General features: G+C 36.9%; 1 protein-coding gene across 1 annotated transcript in view; it reads left to right on the top strand.

Annotated features, from left to right (window-relative positions):
- Window positions 1-20,407, top strand: part of MLLT3 (MLLT3 super elongation complex subunit) — a 104,522-nt gene that overhangs the window by 79,303 nt on the left and 4,812 nt on the right. The window contains exons 7-11 of the mRNA XM_072359510.1: window positions 9,508-9,586; window positions 13,109-13,241; window positions 13,900-13,999; window positions 17,005-17,076; window positions 18,254-18,325. Coding sequence (XP_072215611.1) covers window positions 9,508-9,586; window positions 13,109-13,241; window positions 13,900-13,999; window positions 17,005-17,076; window positions 18,254-18,325 — 456 coding nt within the window. The remainder of the gene's footprint in view (window positions 1-9,507; window positions 9,587-13,108; window positions 13,242-13,899; window positions 14,000-17,004; window positions 17,077-18,253; window positions 18,326-20,407) is intronic.

Below are 20,407 nucleotides of genomic sequence, written 5' to 3'. Positions count from 1 at the left end.
TTCTGTACTAAAGCAAAAAAGCAGATTCAGAGTTTTCTAGTTTTTCACACCTCTCTTACTGAGAAAGTAGACTACTAAATTCCTCTCAGAGAGAAGAAGAATCTACAGATACAGACTCAGGTTTATATTACTATTGACATCCTGGATCATGGAACAGTTGGGTCTTCAGTAGGACAGTATAGTCCATATCACTGTATGGATGAAAATGGCTTTGGGAACGTGCTTATCAATAAATCAAGATGACTATGGGTCTAGTCAGTGATAATATTTGGAATGTCAGCAATATGTTTATAGGAAATGTATCTAGAAAACCTGGAGTCGTACTCTAAGGTACCTGTGGATTCACACTGCTGTTACCATTATGGGAGAACTGGGCAGCATGGTTAACTAATATCCACAGGATTTCATAAAGTCCTTCTACATTTTGTTAGTTTTAACCAAGGAGCATTTGAGCAATGCTATAAAGCAATAGAGGTAATTGTGTGTTGGAAAAATAGGAACTTTTATTGTGTTTGTGGGTTTCTAAGTATTTCAGAGAAAAAAAAAATACAGCTAAATCAACAAATGATATATGCTATAAACAAGGTAATGTGGAAAAAAGAATGAAAAGTTGCAATGTTATATAGATCTGCTATATGTCAGTAGCTATTTATGGTCTGTTCATGCTCTGTGATATTAACCATTTTAGTTGCCTGAAGCTGGGAAGATGCTTCTTTGGTGGCATGCTCTGACATAACAGCATGTTATAAAATTCATTCCAGTCTTATTTACTTAACTGATGTCATCACAAGACTTTTCTTAATTTTTCTGCAATGATCTCGGGAATGTGGAGAATCCCCATTTGACTGGGAGCTGTCAGATATTGTCTTTGTTTTCAAGAAAGTAGACCCTGGTACCTACATCAGTCTCACTTTGGTGCCTGATGAAATTGTGGAGAAGGTCATTATGAGAGTTGCTAAAAAACATTTGGAAGACTATGCAATCATTGTTCATAACCAACACAGGTTCTGGAGGGGGAAGTCTTTTTTTAATGTAGTCAATTACTTTCTCTGACGAGGTTACCCACCTAGTTGACCAAGATAAGGCAGTTGATATCATCTTTTGAATTTCAGCAAAGCAGTTTCTTACAGTATCCTTTGGGTGAAGATATCCAGCATAACAATACTAAAACAGGCAAACATTTGAATGATGGATTAGACTTAGAGGGTCAGAGTAAATGGAGTTAGATCTGACTGGCGAGCAGTCAATAGAGGGGTTCCATGGGTCTCTGTTTTTTGGACAGTCCTTTATTTTATGATCATAGAATCATAGAATGCCTTGGGTTGGAAGGGACATCACAGATCATCAAGGCCCAACCCATGTGCCACAAACAAGGTTGCCAAGCACTAGATTAGAGTACCCAGAGCCCCATCAAACCTGGCCTTGGACACATCCAGGCATGGGGCATCCAGAACCTCTCTGAGCAGCCTATTCCATCACCTCACCACTCAATAAAAAAAAACAACTTGGTCTGATATCTAATCCAAATCTCCCCTCCTTTAGTATAAAATCATTCTCCTTTGTCATGTTGCTATCAACTCTCGTAAAAAGTTGGTTTCCCTGTTTATAAACTCCCTGTAAATACTGGAAGGCTGCAGTGAGGCTTCCCTGCAGCTTCCTCTTTTCTGGGCTGAACAAGCACAGTTCCTTAAGTGTTCATAAGAGAGGTACTTCAGCCCAATGATCATTTTTGTGGCCTTCCTCTGCACTTTCTCCAACAGCTCCACCTTGTTTATGTGTTGGGGGCCCCAGACTTGGAGAGGGAGTAAAAACACGAGGGATTTATAGTTTTATTGAGGTGTAGGTATACTAGCACAGCTCGGGTAGAAGATCTTGCTTTTAAGTTCAGTAACAGGATGCTTTAGTTGAAATACACTGTTTGCTTCCTGTAAGGGACAGTGCAGCAGTATGATTAAAAGACTAAAACAAAAATGAAGACACGACCTTGTTTTTGTTCTCTGACCATGAAATAAGGTGATGTTCTCATAATATTTATGTGAACTGTAAGCTATGTGAAATAGGGAAATACAAAGCTTTGGATCCAAGGGAGGTGTCGTTCAAGGCCTTGGAGGACAGCTACCCCTTCTGAACAGTGAAATGGTCACAGAAGGGATGCTGTGATACTTCTTTTTTGGTTTTGTACCAATTCTCATGGGCTTGATAAGGAGAAAAAATAGTGCAGTGCTCTCCGTTTTGCAAAGCTCTCTTTGCAGCAACACAGTGGCATCAAGAAGATCAAAGAGATCGTGTATGACAGATCGGCTGATCAGTGTTGCTCATCTTTTCAATAGTCTGCAATAGCAGTGATCTGAATAAAAACTGTCAAAGTCCACCATATGTGAAGGCAGAGTTTGAAGGCACACAGCTCTGCTTTAGGAATTTCTGTCTTCGGCCCAATTACTTTGCACATGATTAGCTTTTTTCTTTTTCTTCCTACAGTTATAACATTGTGATTAGTAGTAGGAGTTTTTTGGCATGCCTGAGTCTATTGGAATACAACCCAAGTAGAAACGCATGCTAGCAAATTGTCACAGCTCAAGAGTGAGGTGCTTTTGATTTTTAAGAGTAGAGTACTTTAGCCAAGCCATTTGCCTTTAGAAAAATACAAAATTCTTAGTAAGTCAGTTACAGAACAATGAATAATATACATAATGGTGATGTTATATGGACTGTGAGTTGTATTTAATTAACTGCTTGCATGTCTTAAAGTAGTCTTAAAGTGGTAACATGGGCACCTTTTTAAAGTAATACATAAAATGCCACTTTAGATCTGGAGTCAGATTTATTAATTTAAATATTACAAATGTGCAAGAATATCTGGAAAATGCCTTTTGTTTTGTTAAACCTTCAGGCACTTGTTAGCTGAAAATTCCTGCTATTCACCTGGGCTGAGAGCCAAAGAAAGATCTTTCAGATAACACAGTTTAGAGTCATAGTAGTTGAAGATAGCTCCATGTGGTGTTTTCTTGTTGTTAACCAATGTAGTTACTGAAATCACGGGAAGGTGTTAGCAGATAAAAAATATTGTACAGTCCAAGATATTTCTCTCCAGATTGTACTCAGAGATAAATAGTGGCTTAAGATGATCCGTTCTCTTTGCAGAAGTGCTAGACAGACAGTAGGCAGAAGCCTGAATAGCCATCAGTACCTATGGTACTATAGCATTGTTCAGCTTCTGTATGGGGTAAGTGCCAGGCTTGAATAGGGCAAACCCCATCTTCCATCTAAGAAAAAACACCATAGTCAGCACATGGGATGGAGGAAGAGAACAACCACAGCAGTAGGCACATTCAGCCACTGCAAAATTTGGACTAACTGCTTTCCCTGGTCTTTAGGCCAGCCTGCTCAGAGCGTCTTCAGAAAATCTCAGCATTTGGGGCAGTGGGACCAAGGGAAATATAGGAAAAAAGTCAAGTCTTTGAACATTTCTATTTGAAGACAACTTGAAACCTGGCAGTGTCCTTTGGTTCACATTTACCATGTGTTCAGCCAGGCTATGCAACAGATAACATTTATGTGTCCCTTACAACTCAGAAGATTGTGCTGAACCTGTTTTCATTAGGTGTAGTCACAAAGGGAAGAATGTTTTTAACTTCACTTAGAGAAGTTTAAGTGCTATCAAACTGCTTTGTATATGATGGGATGAATCACTGCAGGATAAAGAGGCAGTGAGATCAACAGGCAATAATTCCATCATGGCAGCAAGCTGGGATATTGAGGTTTTATTCCTGTGATGCGCTTGGAATTCACTTGCTTGCAAAAATAGTAAGGATTTAGAAATGGAGTGGAGAGAAATTACACAGATATGGCTAAATATCCAGGTTACAACTACAATCTTGCAAAACATAGGAAATTTTACGTTTTTGAGGCAAAGTCATGGATATTACATTATTTTCTTAATTTCTTTTCAATTTTAGAAACACGGGAATTTCATGATATGTTATATTAGGCCACTGATTTAGGCTTCAGGATGTGACCATACTCACTGCATCTCTTGAAGTGTAGACTAATCATGTAGAGTAACCCAATCATTTGCATGAACACTTTTTATGTATTTATTTATTTTTACTGGGGCTTCCTTTTCTCTATTTCAGCCCCAGAAAATTCTGTTCTCCCATTAGCCTACAGCAAGTGAGGTTTTTAAGAGGGTGTGTGCAGTGCCAATATTTTATTATCTTATTTTTTTTCTGGCATAAATGGCTGGGATGGCAAAGTCATGGCATCATGTCAGTTTTGGAGGGTTGAGATGATTGTGGCAAAAATGCTATAAATAAATGCATTATTTTACTCATGATCATGTGAAGTCTCTGTGGCATGGACTTCATTACATTTAAATTACTTTATCTGCTTACATCTATTATGCTGTGATCCAGAGAAATGGTTCCGTATAATTACTATTAAATCCAACACCTGTTAGTTACCAGCAAAAATAGTTGAACTACATCTAGTTAGATCTAACTGAGGCTTTTATGACCTTTCCTCTTTTTTCATTATTTTATTTTATTTTATTTTATTTTCCCTTTTTAAATGTGGAACCATCAAGTTTTCAGTTGTTTTCTTTGGGGAAAAATTGGCACGTACGTTTGAAAGGTTAGTGTAAGGCCAGTGAAAAGACAGCAATCTGTCCTGTGTTTTTTGTTCTTTTTCTCAGGGAATCATGATACTGTAGCTCTGTGTGTATATATAATGTACATGAACTTTTGTGAAAGTGCAACAGAAATGCATAATAATATTAGCATAAAGTAGGGTCTTAGGAGCCATACTGACAGATGCTTCAAAAATAGTTGCAGAGAAAAATGGGCATATAGCACGCTGCCAACAGTATTGATGCATATGAAAGTCAGTGTTCACTCTGGTATCTCAAGACTGGCTAAAGTTTATGTAGCTTTGAAAAGGGTTTCCATGGCTTTTATTTGTTCTGAGCACTTGAGAATTTTTTTAGGGCATAACAAAGCTTTTTGTATTTTTTTTTTTCCCCTAAATCTTTTCACTGAAACTGGAATGCACAGAAATGAAATCTGACATTTTAACATAACCATTTAAATCCCAGGAATCAAGTCTGAGCAAACACTGAATATAATAATACTTGCTGTGAAAATGGACAGGGCCAACACCAATGGTGTGGAAAGCACTGCACTGATACTCTGTTAAGTCTGCTGTGAATTTTTGGGAATATCTGTTGGTTGCTTCCCCCCCACCCCCCCTCTGCTCTTAGGACATGGATTTAGGAGCCTGTGGTCTACAATAGCAAAGATAGTATAAAAGCTAAGATGGTACGCTGCAGCAGCAATTTAGATGAAAAGCAGTTTTTCCAGATGTTTAGGTGGTGTGTATTAACTTGATATGTATGACTTTCATGGATTTTTGAGCACTGAATATTTAGTGTAGGGTTGTGTTGGAAGCACTGCATAGAGTCTGAGCTAAACAAGATAAAAGAGGAACTACACTGTATTTGCAGTGTTTCCGAGTACCTGCTGAGAAGACATGCTCTCTAATAGTACATAAATGTACCAGAGTGCAGAATAACATACATAAAAGGAGTTTAACAAGTAGTTACGTGGTTCTCCAGCTGTTTCTTTGTTAATGTGAGCACATGGATTTCTCTTATACCTGGTCTTGGATCTGGGAGAATTTAAATGAACTTTCTCCTTACTACACCAAAGTGACAGCAAACTGTCTGTTTACCCTCCTGAGTAGAGAACTGGGATGGCATCAACATCTGTCCTTCTCAGCACTGATACGTAAAATAGGGCACAGCAGAGAATACGGCATTAAAAAAATTAAGAACATCTTTCTTCCTGCATGGCAGCTGTCCGGGCTGACCAAAGCAGTTACCACCCAGCTGTGCTGGTTAATGGCAGTCCCCTGTGAGGCAGTAGGAGTTGCAGATCCAGGAGCTCCGTTAGAGAAGAAGCCATGTCTTAGGGTAGTGTTTCAGTTTCCTGAGAAGACAGCTTTGCACAAAATGGGAATGCAAATAACACTCTGACTGATTTAACCTCTCAGTACATACAGCTCAGGGAAACCTCAGTCCTAGGACTACTGTGAGTAAAAGCAGAAAATATGTAGACCTGATGATGGGATGTGGGATCTTACTGCAGATTTTAGTTTTATGTTGTAATATGAAGTAGTATGCAAGGTCCTCTAGCAGTCATTCAGAGGAAGGCACGGAGAGCCCGTGTCACCCACATACAGATGTTTTCTGTTATATTAATGTGAATGAAGAGCTTTAAATGATGGGCTTTATTTTTAATATTGTTATATGATTCCAAGTAACCACAAAATATTATAGAAACAGTACTTTTATATGGTATGTCATAAACAGGTGACTTCACCTGAAAATTGCTTCTCGCTTGAGAATAAATTGTTGTATAATAATGTAGAATAAATTGTATTTGTAGAAACAAATAAAAATGTTTTGAACTAACCAAGCCAGGAGATTTAGAGGTGGCCAAAAAAAGTACCTTTTCAGGAAAACTTGAGCCAGAGAGAAGTTCCTTTTCTTGCCAGTTTCAAAACACAGAATCCCTCAGCTGGGTCTAATAAAGAAGCCAGTGTCTCCTGTGCATCAGTGTGAGAGCAGTAAAAGGGAATAAACTGAGTGCAATAAATTATATCAGGTCATTGCACTAATGAGCAGTTTGGGTCTGAGCTCTCATTAGCTTGTCTGCAGGAAGAGAAAACCAGTAAAACAGGAAAAGGACGTATGACAGAAGCTCTTTGCTGGTCCTGTCTTTAGTTTCTATTGTAGAAGGACACCCTTTAGCTAATTTCAGACCCATTAAAAAAATCTACTTGGTGATTAGTAACTAGTGGATAAGAGCAGAAAACTGAAGAGAATAAAGCTGTAAATACCTAAGCTCTTGGGACAGCATCCTGTGAAGCTGTCAAAAAGCATTGGTTAAGTGACAAAAGATACCCTCTGGTAACAAGAAGTGTCAGTGCTATAAGGTCTAGTCTATATTTATATATGGAAAGAACATTTTTAGTTCCTTCTAAAAGGCAGGTCTTTTCTTTTAATGATGTTAATTCTCTTGTTAAAGTCAGCTATCTGCACTATCCTTCGGGTGCAATCGCATCCTCGTTTTCTTACAGCAGAAGAAAGTTTATTTTCCAGCTTGTAACATATGTATGTTAACCCGAATGTCTTGGAGTAAATTTTCAGGTGGAGCAACTTAAGAAAATAAAGGCTTCAAGTGGCATTAAGAATCCCTTTCAAAAGAGAAGGGATGATGTGTGTTTAATTGGTAGTTTGCGTGGTTTGGCCTCTTAAAGTGATCTCATTGAAGCAAGGGGGAAATTTCATCAGGAGGGTATTATACCAGTGATGTATTTATTCTTAGACATTCCTGCTTGTGATCCTTTTTCTTCAGATAATGCTGGGGGAAAGCATTTGCAGGTATTTCTTGATCAGGCCTTTTCCCTTCTAGTTCAAAATGAAAGTGGTGAAGTTTACAAGAAAACGTCTCTGTGTTGGTGCATATTTTTTCCCCTATGGTTTTAGAAATTCTTCTAGCGTTTTAAATTGATTATAATGTTTTTAGTGTTTGGAATTTTATTTTTTTATTTTTATTTTAAAAAGGAATGGATTTTATATGTGCTACTGTTTGTGTGAATACTAACAAAGGAAAAAAATGCAGTTAATGGAAACCTTGCTGACTGTCAGCCTATAATTTTGCTGTGAACAAACCAGATGTGTAGGGGTTACCTGCAGCTAGAAGACTGAAACTAGCTTTCAGAATTGTAATAAGTTTGCTTTAACTCCTGTTTTTCAACAGTGCAGTCTGTATCATGTCATCAAACTTATTTTACAGCTAAATTCAGAAATCCAGGCAGGAGAAAATAAATAATTCTGTGGAAAATTCCAGTGGTAAAGAGAAAATTTGCTTCAGAAAATTACTTTTTCTTAATGTAGTGTCAAGTGATACTGCCATATCTTCCAAAGTGGTCCCATCGTGACAACAGCGTTAGAATCACACTTGTTAGTCAGAAAGGGTTTTTATAGTTGTTTGGGTTGTGTTTCTCAGCAGAGGGTTGGTTCCTGTGTATACAAATGATATATACCCATTCATCCATGGCTGGTGGTTAGACTAGATGATCTTAGTGGTCTTTCTAACCTTAACATTTCTATGAGTCTTTGTCTAGAATTTGTATTTTGACTGTGTTTTTGTGAAAGCTGTGTACATTTCAAGGGCGTAGATCTCAATGGTGTTTTTCTTAAACATTCTGCTGCCCAGAGAGGCATCTTTCAGTGTGAGAAAAGGCAGTAAGGTGCTGTAAATCTGCCTGCTCCTTATGAAAGCCAACAATGGATTGTTTTATGGAGAAAAGACAACTGTGACTGCATGCTGCTGCTGTTTTATACAAGGATTTAGTTCTGAGGGAATCACAGGGGTTATTGTATAGGCAAGGAGAGGCAGAAATGCTTGATTTACCTGGATAACAATTCACACCAATGCAACTATATAAAATTTGAAGATTAAGTAGATTTTATTTTCTTTAGTAGATTTTTCTATTATTATTGCCTCAAGTTTCACCATTCTTTCTGTGTGGACATTTCCTGTTTTGTGTTCTGTTAACATTCCTGATGCCCATATACCAGATTTGTTATCTCATACGCATGTATGTGTGCATGTACATACCTAAAACCTACATACCACAAAAGAAGTGTATGGAGGCATGCAGTATACCAGCAGGAGGCAAAAATTATCGGAACAATGCTCTTAAGCCATGGACAGAATGGGAAAAATTATATAGAATTGTATATTGATTAATTTGTCTAAGAAATTTTAATGAATTTTGAAGAAGAATATCGTTTAAACAGCACTGGAAAACTATGTATGTAAGTCTAGTTTTCAATGAGTTAAAATAATTTTCCTGTGTAATAAAATAGTCTTTCTAGTTTAATCACTGTTGCAGTTTACAGGACTTTACTATGTAAGGAAAATACTGGCATAAGAGGAAATAAATTAACAGCAGAAAAGTTTGTTTTAACCGCTCATCTTAAGGTTTACTTTCTAGGGAAGTTGAAAGTAAACTGCTTGGAGCTTTCTGCTTGATCTGGTCAGGTCTTTCTCTCTTTTCACGTACCACTAAAGCATTATTTATTTGGAAAATGCTGCAACTGCAGTATGGCAAGTGCTCAGTAGCCTTAGGTCCATGCATTCTGTTATGAACTCATTTAAGCTTACATGAGCCACTCAAACATGGTAACTTCTTGTTGAGATTTACACTTTGCTAAAGCGCTGTGTGTTATATAGCGCATATGTATGTTGAGTGCTTAGCTGTTTTTATATTGTTTAGCTTGCTGGCACCTGAAACAACGATCTGAAAGTATTGTTCTGTTCTGGAGTTCTAATTTCTTCACAGTATGCCTTAAGCAGTATAAGTGTTCTAGGGAGAGAGAGAAAAAAAAAAAAAAAAAAGTTCATTATGATGTTATTTATTTATTTTTCCTTTCTTTTTAAGTCTGAACAGCCCAGTCCTGCCAGTTCCAGCTCCAGTTCCAGTTCCAGTTTTACACCGTCTCAAAACAGCAGACAACAAGGTACCCAGAAAGGAAAAATAAAAGTAAAAATGAAAAGAACGTGTGAAATGAAGGAGCCAACAGAAACAGACTGATGGCATCTCATTATCACTTTTCCGCTGACTTTCCTACACTGAATTGGCCACTGTTTTTCTTTAGAGGCTTTTCCTCAGGTGTTTGGAAATATGACTATAAGGGCAGAATAAGAGGGGAGAGAAGATGTCTATCTGTCTGAGAAACAGGCACAGTTAATATTCTGAAGTGCTAGATATGTGCCAGTCAATTCTTATACTAAACCTGAAAGGGTTTCTCGTCTGGAAGCTGTCCTCTTGCAGGGTTATGTTGCAAAGCACATGTGTGCTGCCCGGAGCCCCACTCAAGCTGATGTGGCTTCTGGTGGAAAGTGAAGGGATGTGTGTATGTGGATCCCTTCAAAGAGTCATATATTCCTGTATTAGAAGCAGGTTTAAAGAGCATACAGTATTTCCTTTGGAAGCATGACCGGGGAAGAATGTGGTTATATGTTAAGTTGATGTTAAGTTGATGTTAAGTTTGCATTTTGGCTTTCTGGCTAATAGTTTACTTGGACCTCAGAAAAGAACTGCAATCTTATTCTCAGTGAGCTTGCCAAAGGAATTTTTCTGTGAATCAGCTGAGATTCATTATACACAATGTATTAAACTACTTAGTTCTTGCCTTGGCTTTTTTCCCTGCATTCGTAAGGTTGGACGACTGATACGTTTTTAATCAGCTTTTGTTTCATCCTTTAGATATGGAAGCATTAAAAAAAACAGCCTTTTGGCTAATTAAAATCACATTTCCTTTATCTATTTATATTCCTCAATTGTCAACTTGCTTTTAAGGTTATGAAAATACACTAGTACCTCAGGCAGACATTTTGTTTTCACAAAGGTCTGTGTATGATTTGTATCTGTCCTGCTGCTTTTCTGGAGGTGACTGTCACTGAATTTCTAATGTGTTTCTGGCAGCATTACTGCAGGTGAAAGAAAGCAAGAGCTGAAGTGAACTGTGGCTGATAGCTGGCTGTAGGCATTTGTTTTCTAACAAATGCTAAACAAAACCCTTTCTTGCTGAAACCCCATTTTTGCAGTCATGAAAATGTCATTAGTGCTGTGAGCTGTCTATGACAAAACAGCAGGTTTTGATACCCAGTGTTCCAGCTAGGTTACCTGATGTAGGAGGAAAACCTGTTGCCGTAATGTTTTCTTCTCAGCAAACTGTATTCATCTTTTTCTCCTGGGTCATATATAAGACAAATCATAAATTGCCTTTCACTTCTGTACTTCAGAAGAGTAGGTGGGAGACTTTCCCTCTGATGGGAACTATTTTAAAGTACATGTATTACATACCTCTTTGCTTCCTTGTCACAGTAAATAGCAATTACTACTGGGAATTCCAGTCATCTAAAAACATCTGTTGCCCAGGTTGTGCATTTGTATAGCAAGGAATGAAGCACTAGGCATACTGTGGTATGTTTGCCCTGTATATTTTGTGCTCTTGTGTATATCTGTGCTTTATTCTTTAACTAAAACTTACAAGGCCACAAGGCCTGTTACTCTTTTTCCTTTTTTGTTCAGAATCAAGTGCTCGCTCACTCAAGTGTCAGAACCACTGCAAGATGGGCTTTTTTTTTTTCCAACCAGTTTTTGGGTAAACATTGGGCTAACCGAAGTTTTTTCAAGTTCTTTTGCCCGCAGGGCTTACTTTGGGTTTTCTGTGTTTCCTTGCCAAGAATATTTTCTCTTGGGCAGCTCTTAGTTTTCAGTTTCTTGTGAGCCACTCTGACCTTTTTGGAGAAAACAGCTTCTATAGCCCTTTAAAAAAAATTTAAAAAAAAAAAACAACAGAAGTTGTAAATTAAGTATTAGCAAGGAGTAAAGTTCTAATGGCAACATGATTACCAGAAACAAAATACTTAAAGCTTAACACTGCAGATTGCTAAGAAGGCAGGCAGAAGTCAACCAGCTAGGTATGTAGTGTCTTGCTCAGAGCTGCACAATTGATTCTCAATTCAGTGGAAGCATGTTTGAATGGCAGGTTGTTGAATGGCTCATTTTTCTCCAAGACAGAAGAACGAGCCCATTGCCAGCTTGAGTTGGGACTGTCTTCCCCAAAAGGCTGCATGGAACGAGACGAAATGGCCCTCTGCTGCACTGGGAAAAAAGAGAATGAGTTAGCTCAAACCTGGGAGGACAGGCTATGTAGGGAGTTTGTTGAATGTGTGCTGTTTTTCTTCTATTTAAAAATAAAATCAAGCGCTGTTGTTGGAATGTCTTCCAACTCACTGCCAGCCCAGCTTGTAGGAACAAGAAGTCTGTGTAACCTGCCTTTCCTTTTGGTCTGTGTGAGTGTCTGGTCCACCAGGACCATGACCAGCAGCACTACTTAGGCCTGCTGCCACCCAGCCTCAAGGTGTGCACACCTGAAAGAAAGCTTGCCCAAAACTGCCTCAACTCACGAATTTTCTTGTGCAGACTTAGTTTTAAGCCATACTCAGCAGTGGCTTTGAAGTCAGTTACACAAAACTGATCAAAATTATTTGACCTGTGCTTTGCCGGGTTTTGGGTAATCCACAAAGCTGTTCCTCCTCAGAAGGGAACACCCTCACTGTTAAGGGGTCAGGGAGAGAGATGTCTGTCTGCTGTTTTGGTTGTGACCAAAGATAACGCTCCTTGGCCCAGTTCTGCCATTAGCAAATACAGAGTGGAAAGGTTCATCTCCCTTTGGAGAACACTGTGGCTTACTTCATTAACATCAGTACTTGTGTTTCTTTAGCTGGGAGAGTTACTGGGTTGGTTTTTTGTGGATATTTTTTTTTACTTTTTTTTTTTTTTTTTTTTTTTTTTTAAACGTAAGAACATTGGCAAAGAGCTTACTTGACCTGAAATTGACCTTGAAATAAAGGGAGCTGCTAAATCTAAGTATATCAAAAACAGGAAGACAAAGACTGCCTTCACAAGTGCAAGTTACAGTCAGAATGATTTATTGGGCTTGCTTCTCAGTATGTGGATTAACCTAACAAATATACCACTACCAGTAGGTCCCTGTAGGTCTGTACTGACATGTAATACCCTTTGACAAAGCAAGAAAAACTAAAACTTAGCAATTTAAAATAATCTTGCTTCTAATAATAGTAATGCAGTAATAATAAATTTCTCCTAAACTAAAACATGCACAGAGAATGGCTGTAGTGACAGCATTTTATTTACTTCATCTATGTTCTAGGGGGCCAAACCTGCAAACACTTGAACACAAGTCACTTCATTGTCACAAGTAAGTCTCCTGAAGCTTACTGTGTTGCTCATGTAAATAAATGATGCATAAATTAGTGCCAGCAGCATAAGCCCCCAGTGCATTACTTCACTTGTTTAATATTTGACTCTCCCCTCCCAATACAGTGCTGGGAAGGTCACTTTCTGTTATCTGTAAAGCTGGGTAATTTGCCTTGAACACCGCACAGTGAACTTCATTTACCTGTTTTGTTTGTTTGTTTTGTTTGTTTATTTGTTTCTGTTGTTACAGGTCCACTGAGGTCTATAATGAAAGATCTACATTCTGATGATAATGAAGATGAATCGGAGGAACCAGATGACAATGATAATGATTCTGAGTTGGAACGACCTGTAAATACACGAGGAGGAAGCAGGAGTCGCAGGTGAGTGTCTTTTGATGGCACATAGTTTGGTGGCCTAAACATTCTTCCTGATACTCGTGGAATGAAGTCTATTGTTCTCAAAGAGTGCTGAGTAGCACATGGACAGAGCTTAGATTCTTATTTAAAAAAAAAAAAAAAAATGTGTAAACAAACAACTGTTAGAATTGCGATTCCCAACACAAGCTGTTTCTGTACAAATAATGTTATTTATGTCAAGAAACAAAGAACTGTTAATTGAAGCAGTTTTCCAAACAAAAGTACGGCTTTTAGAACACTTTTACAAGAGTAGGAAAATATCTCTGAAAAATATCTTCTCCCTTTCATGTGACTGAGATACAGATTCACTCCAGTAATGATGGAAACAGCAGGTTAATTTTTGAAATACCTAATTGTTTCTCTCAATGTTATCTGTTGTTAACTGGACGGTGTCATCTCAGCTCAGTGGAAAGGATGCCATGCTACACTGGACTTTTTCCAGAATGCTGCCTTATTTGGATGGTGCTGTGCTACTGAGCAGCACTTTTCCAAGTTACTCTGAACAATAACTTCCATAGTAAAGGATTTATTCTTGGTATCCTCCCTTAAATATGAGCTTGGTTCACTCCTGTAAGCAGCCCTTTGACTGGCCGTGTGATCTCTTGCCTCTGTTTTTCCATAGGGTTAGTCTGAGTGATGGAAGTGACAGTGACAGCAATTCAGCTTCCTCACCACTGCATCGTGAGCCAGCACCACCTTTATTAAAAACTAACAGCAACCAGGTAAAGTCAGGATTCATAAATGCAAGTCTCACATGGAGCATGCCTTGCACCTGAGAAATACATATCATATTTTGATAACTTAAATGATGTTACTTAATCTGAAAATTGACAAAACCATTTTTTTTTTTCAGGAGATGGAGAAATATTTGGTTTAGAAAATACTGTAACAGCAAATTATCATTATTATTAATTGTTATTATTATTATTAATTATCCTTATTTTAAGGAATGTGTTTATTGCATATGAATTAACTTCATTAGGTAAACAGTCTAAACTGGCTTTATATCAGTTTTATAATTCATACTGTTTTTGTTTTGTTTTTGTATTAGATGCAGTTGAAATTGATAGGATTAATCCCATGAGTTTGTGTTTTTTTTCTTTTCCCCTCTCTTTCACCAGTGTTTGACTTGAAGATGGAGTATTTTTTTTCCCTCTACTGAGAGATACAGTAGTCTTTACTTCACAGAAAGAGGACTCAATCCATTGCAATAAAAGCTGGCATTATTCATGTCACTTAAAGTCAAATATATTATGGAGGGTTGAAAAAGCCTATGGAGTAGGTTTTGTGTTTAGCAAAGAAAGGAGGATGTGTGATCAGAAAGCATTCTTATTATCCACCACAAATACCATAGGTTTTTTCTAAGATCATCAGTACGTAAGTTTCAAGTTCACTTAGAGATATTTTTTCTGAAAAGAAACAAGCCGTGAAGAGTAGTGGAATGTTGCATTTACTGAGACATAAACACAAAAAATTTAAATACGTATCTTTACTTCTTGTTTAATGAAGACATGTACTTCTAAAGAAGTAATATAATTAGTCCATAAATGTAAGTCCTAATAAGCAACGTCTCACTCAGTCAAGTATTTAAAGTTCCTTTCCTTTTTGTTGTACTACCAATATGTCTGTTGGCCCACCTAGGTGCTCCAAAAAGTATCAGTGAGCTAGCTAAAATGGAATGTCTCATTATTTCCTTGCATTTTTACAATTGAGCTGAGAGTCTGAAATTTATGGAAGTATTAGGACAGTCTTTAGCAGGGTCTGTGGTGATTAGACAAGGGGAGATCATTTCAAACATAAAGATGGTAGATTGAGGATGGATATAAGGAAAAAGTATTTTTAAGTGAGTGTATTGAGGCACTGGAACAGACTGCCTAGAGATGTAGTGAATCTCCCATCCCTGGAAACATTGAAGGGCAGACTGGACCAAGCTCTCTAGGCGAGCTGTTCGAGCTGTAGGTGTCCCTGTTCAGTGCAGGGCAGTTGAACTAGAGGATCTTTAAAGGTCCCTTCCAACTCTGAGGATTCTGTGCTTCTATTACAAGAGTTCAGATTGCATGGGCCATAGTTGCAATTGAAGTCTCTGCTTGGTAGCATGAAGCTGCTTACTATGAACATTCTTTTGCCTGATGAAAATAGACTTGTGTTAAAGTAATTCCATTTATAGAACAAAAAGACAGAGAACAAGTTAATATTGCTAGAAGTGTCTTCTAGCATGACTAGTGCTTTATCTCATTTAAACAAGAAGTTCAACTTTAATTGTGCATCAAGAGCACTCTAAGAAAGCAGCTTTTCCAAATGCAGTATGTCCTTGCAGAGTTTCTATCTAATACAAAGAATTGTCTTTTTTTAAAATATCAAAAAGCTACTAGATCCATGCCTACAGCTCATTTTTCAAGACCAATCACTTTTTTCCACTGGCTTGCACTGTACAGTGCCCCAGAAGCGCTGAATCAAAGAACTGGGATTTTTCTTCAGCAGAGTATGTTTTACTTTCTGACCGTGCATTGCTTTTGGCTAAGTAAGTCCTTAGGTAAGGCTATGTCAGATCTGCAGTCATTTTGTATGGAAGTAGTTGCCTGCTCCATTATATATTTATGGTGCAGGTTGTCTTAGGGAACATATATACAATTCTAGCCATTTATGCCAAGCGAAGTAGAAACTGAAAGGAACTTTAAGATAGCTGTCAGTGAAGCTCCTGAGTAGTCTAGAATGCTTTTCTTTTTCTTTTTTTTTCTTTTTTTGCAGGCTTTATTTCCATTGTTGTACCCACTGAGTTTTGTATTGTGTTGTGACTTATCTTCAAGGTTTTGGAGAAATGATGCTATTAATGTTGGTTTTATTTACAAGGAAATGTGAAATCTTCATCATCTTTGATCACATATTTTTCTTTATTGTTTTACAGAAGAACTGATGATATTGCAGGTTAGGAATGACATGGTGTTTCAATAATTCTACTTTTAGCTTCAGAAAATGTTTTGTAAACATAGAAATTAAACTACAGTTTTATCTCCTCAAATTATTCCTCACTTCAGTCCTAAAATTTTCATGTAAGGCAAGATGTTCTGTTGCTTGCTTTTGAAGCATTCTTTATTCATATATATGTCAGCAACTGACTCTGTTCTACATTGAAGGAAGAGTACCGTAGACTTCCAAGACTCTCTAGTTTTCTCCATTAAAACTCTTGCAGTCACTTCAAAGACTGTTTTAGAATCTTAACTGTGGAAGAAAGGAGCCTTGCATGAAAACTCATGGAAAATATACTGATACATGTCACTTCAAAGGTACTAGTGGGTCCTGTTGCATAATTTTGTATCTGCAAAATCAGACCTTTTTTCCTACCAGCAAGGTAATGATACAAATATGTATATATATATATATATATATATATAGAGAGAGAGAGAGAGAGAGAAGGGTTTAAATAACATGAAATTAATTACTTTTAAAATTAATAATGTCAATAACACTCCAATCCAGCAACTTGACATTTTCAGCTTTTTTTTTTTTTTTCTGAAAAAATTAAAAATTAAAAATAAAAGGGCAAGTTGTTTGAATTAAGTGAAAAGTAATTAAAAGCCTGGCTTTGAGTTTAGATTGTTTGGTTTTTTTTTTCCATATGTTTTATTCTTTGTGTTGTTAACAGCAGATTATTATTATTTTATTTTATTGTATGTAATTGTGTCCAATTATGCATTTATTTTTTTACTGGATTTTCTTTCTTTCCCAGATTTTAGAAGTGAAAAGTCCAATAAAGCAAAACAAATCTGATAAACAAATAAAGAATGGTGATTGTGATAAGGTAAATGCCAATTAAATAACGATACATTATCGTAGAATGCAATATTAATGTATTTACTGAAGACAAAATTCTTCTTGTTAGAGTGAAAACCTGTCATTGCAACATCATTGCCTTGGGTCCCTTAAAGTGGAGATTATTCTTTTATTTTATTTTTTTTTTCTTTCTGTAATGCTTTCTTCTTTTGAGCTATTTTGAAAATGTTTTTCTTCTCCCCAAAACATGCAGTGATTTAGAAAATATCATCAGATGAGAACCTACCGTATACTATTTATTTTGCCTACTCTCATGCATGAATTTGCATTGTGGTTTTCAGATGAAATGGTGGTTTTTTGAACAGGAAACTGCAGCAGTATTTTTTACTCAGTAAACAACTGAAATAAATGTTTTATTGCATCATTTTGTTGTGCATTAGGAGTGTGAATTAGGGAATGGCAATGTGATTTAACTCATTAATCAAGACGATGTCAAGCAACACATAGAAAAGTGGTTTTGTTGAAAATCATGTCACCTGGTCACTGCTAAGAGTTCTCAGTCCTTTTGAGAGAGAACGTTGTTATTTCCCAGTGTGGACAAGTTCTTCTTAAATTTTATACAATACTTTATTTTCTTTGTGCTAATATGATGTAGGAGACCAATGCTGCAGTATCTGTTGCTAGGTTTTTGGCATTATGATCCATACACCTTTTTAATTTTTTAAGCAGGGTGCCATATTTCTCTGTGCTTAAAAGCAAGCATGGTGTTTGATGCCTCAAGCTAAAGGAGACAGTTGATACTTGGGTGGAGAGATGGGACATATGTGATTTCCCAGGATTGAAGCAAGTGGCTAGTGGATTAAATTTTCTTGATCTTTTTACCCTTATGTCTCCCTATTGGTGCAGAAAATTCATTACTCAACTTTAGAGGAAGAGAGGAAATCAGTTGTGAGACTCATGTCTTATGTGGAAAGTTGGGAGACTTTTTTTTTTGAATATGCTGCTTTCAGTGTCATAAAATATCTAAGAATACCCACTAAAATTTAGGTGTGGGTTGTATAAAGCATAAGAAAACTAGCCTGCTAAGTAAGAAAATCTAGCTTAAGGAAGGTGTAGAATAAAATTTCCTTTTGTATCTGCGTTTTGTGAAATACATGGCTATGATTTCATTAACAAGTTGTTTATTTGGGGGGATTTGTTTCTAGGCATATCTCGATGAACTAGTAGAGCTCCACAGAAGATTAATGACATTGAGAGAGAGACATGTACTGCAGCAGGTGAGGAGCACTCACGAAAAATCGCAGCGTGCTCATTGAAGTTATGAAGTCACATTTTATTTTATTTTTCCCCTTCGTTTAAATCTCTATAATCAGATTTGATAGCCTTAAAGCCTGTGTAATCTATTTCCTGCCCATTACACTTTCAGCATAGCTTAGGGGATTTGCAGACATTCTTTAAATTGAGTCGCCGTGCTAAATGGTAAGATTAAAAGTTAAACAAACAAAAGCTTATCTGAGATAATTTTTTTTTTTAATGCCAATCTTGTTCTAGGAAAAAAAATAAATAAGTGTTTGTGTCTTCTGAATTCTTGGAAGTAGCAAAATGAAAAAAAAAAAAAAAAGTATGAGCTAAGAAGGCTTGAATTGTATTTACAAATTACACAATAGTAAGAACTTTTATTCTTTGTTTTTGGTGGCACTGTTAGACACCACTGGATTTCAAATAGTGACAATGAGGCAATAAAGGCGTAGTAGCAAAACAGATGTGATTGTAGCACAGATGGTTATATTGTATTTCTCACACTTAAATGCCTCTTGTTGGATGTGTTATAAATATGGAAATTTTTACTGCTTCTGAATGACTGCTGTCGCTCATCAAATTTCTCAACACTTGGATGAGTGTGTTTAAAAAATAAAAAATAAAAAAATAGAAGAAAAAAAAAATCTCTGATAAAGCCTCAGCAATGATTTGTGAATGCTTTTTAGTCCAGGCTTTGTTTGCAAAGATCAGAAAATAACTGCGAGGTCAATGAAAAGGAAGATCATGATTGAGAATATTCTTAAAGAAAAATACTGCTGGCTACATCAGGTTTCATGTCTTGTGACACACAATCATGCATCCTTTGTCCTGTATTTGGTACTCTTCACATTTACTGTGCTGTTGTTTCCAGTGTTCACTTTGTATTTAGTGCAGACTAGTGTGTTCTTAAGACCAAAGCACATTCCTAGCTGTAGGAGTTTTAAACATAATTGTGGCATTGAAGTGAAATAACAGCAGCAGTGTGTGTTCCTAAGTGATGTTTGTAGTACCTTTGGTTTGTTGGAGCTGGTGAAAATGTCTTGCACGTGTCAAAAACTTATCTGCAGATTTTTTAGGAATTTTTACAGAAGTGTATGATGAGAATAATGTAGATATCAATCAGAACTGTAAAGAATTCTAATGTCAAAGAACTCAAAGTTTTACTTGAACTGCTGAGGGATGTGAAAAGGAATGGAAAGTTTTTTGCTGTCTGAGTTGTTAACAAGGCTGTCGGCAGTGACAGCAAAGAAGAGTATGGCTTGGCTGGAAATGACAAAAATGTGTCTTTTTGAGAATGTGGCTTTTCCTCAAGGGAGCTATTTCTCTTTGAGATGCTTAGTTAAAGAAAGTTGAAAGTAATCCACCAAAAGAAAGAGAAGACAAAAAAAGCGTGAGGTTGACCTGGAAGTGCCTAAGTAAGAACTAAGTAACTGTGGTATCAAGTGATTCTTAAAGATACATAATAAACGTTCAAGAAGGAAAAGGTGGATGAAAAATTACATTTGACCAAGAAATGAGTTCTCTGAGAATCTCCTCAACATTTTGATACAAATATTGGACCATGACTAGACAGAAATTGGTCCGAAATTACATTTTAAAAAGCACTCTCTCCAGCATCTTTCACAGTGATTAAGCATCTTATTCTCCCTTCATCATCTGCCATAAAAAAGTAGGGATGATCATGTCTGAAATCAGATGTTAATGCTGCATGTCCCATATATTCAAATTTGTCTTTCTGAAGCTGGGCTCCTAAATCAACGTTAGCTGAGCATATGATGTTATCATGACCCATGAAAGAAAACGATATTTCTGATAGGCTTTGCCTTTTGTTTTGATGTATCTTCATCAGGTGAAAAATCTCCTTAAAGCCAATGTACTAGACAATACAGGGATAGGGAAGAAATTGAGAGTATGCAGCTCTGCTTAAAATTACATTGCTCATGCCTACAAGATGCGTAACATCAGATGGCAACTATCTTCTGAGAATTTTCTGCAAGGGGCAGCTTGCAGGTCTGGAAACTATCAGATGGCTTAAGACCTCCATAAATTGAAAAATTACT

This window comes from Excalfactoria chinensis, chromosome Z (genome assembly GCF_039878825.1).
Source record: "Excalfactoria chinensis isolate bCotChi1 chromosome Z, bCotChi1.hap2, whole genome shotgun sequence".
NCBI lineage: Eukaryota > Metazoa > Chordata > Aves > Galliformes > Phasianidae > Excalfactoria > Excalfactoria chinensis.
Note: the sequence above shows the minus strand (reverse complement) of the source record. Positions and strands in the feature narration are given on the sequence as shown.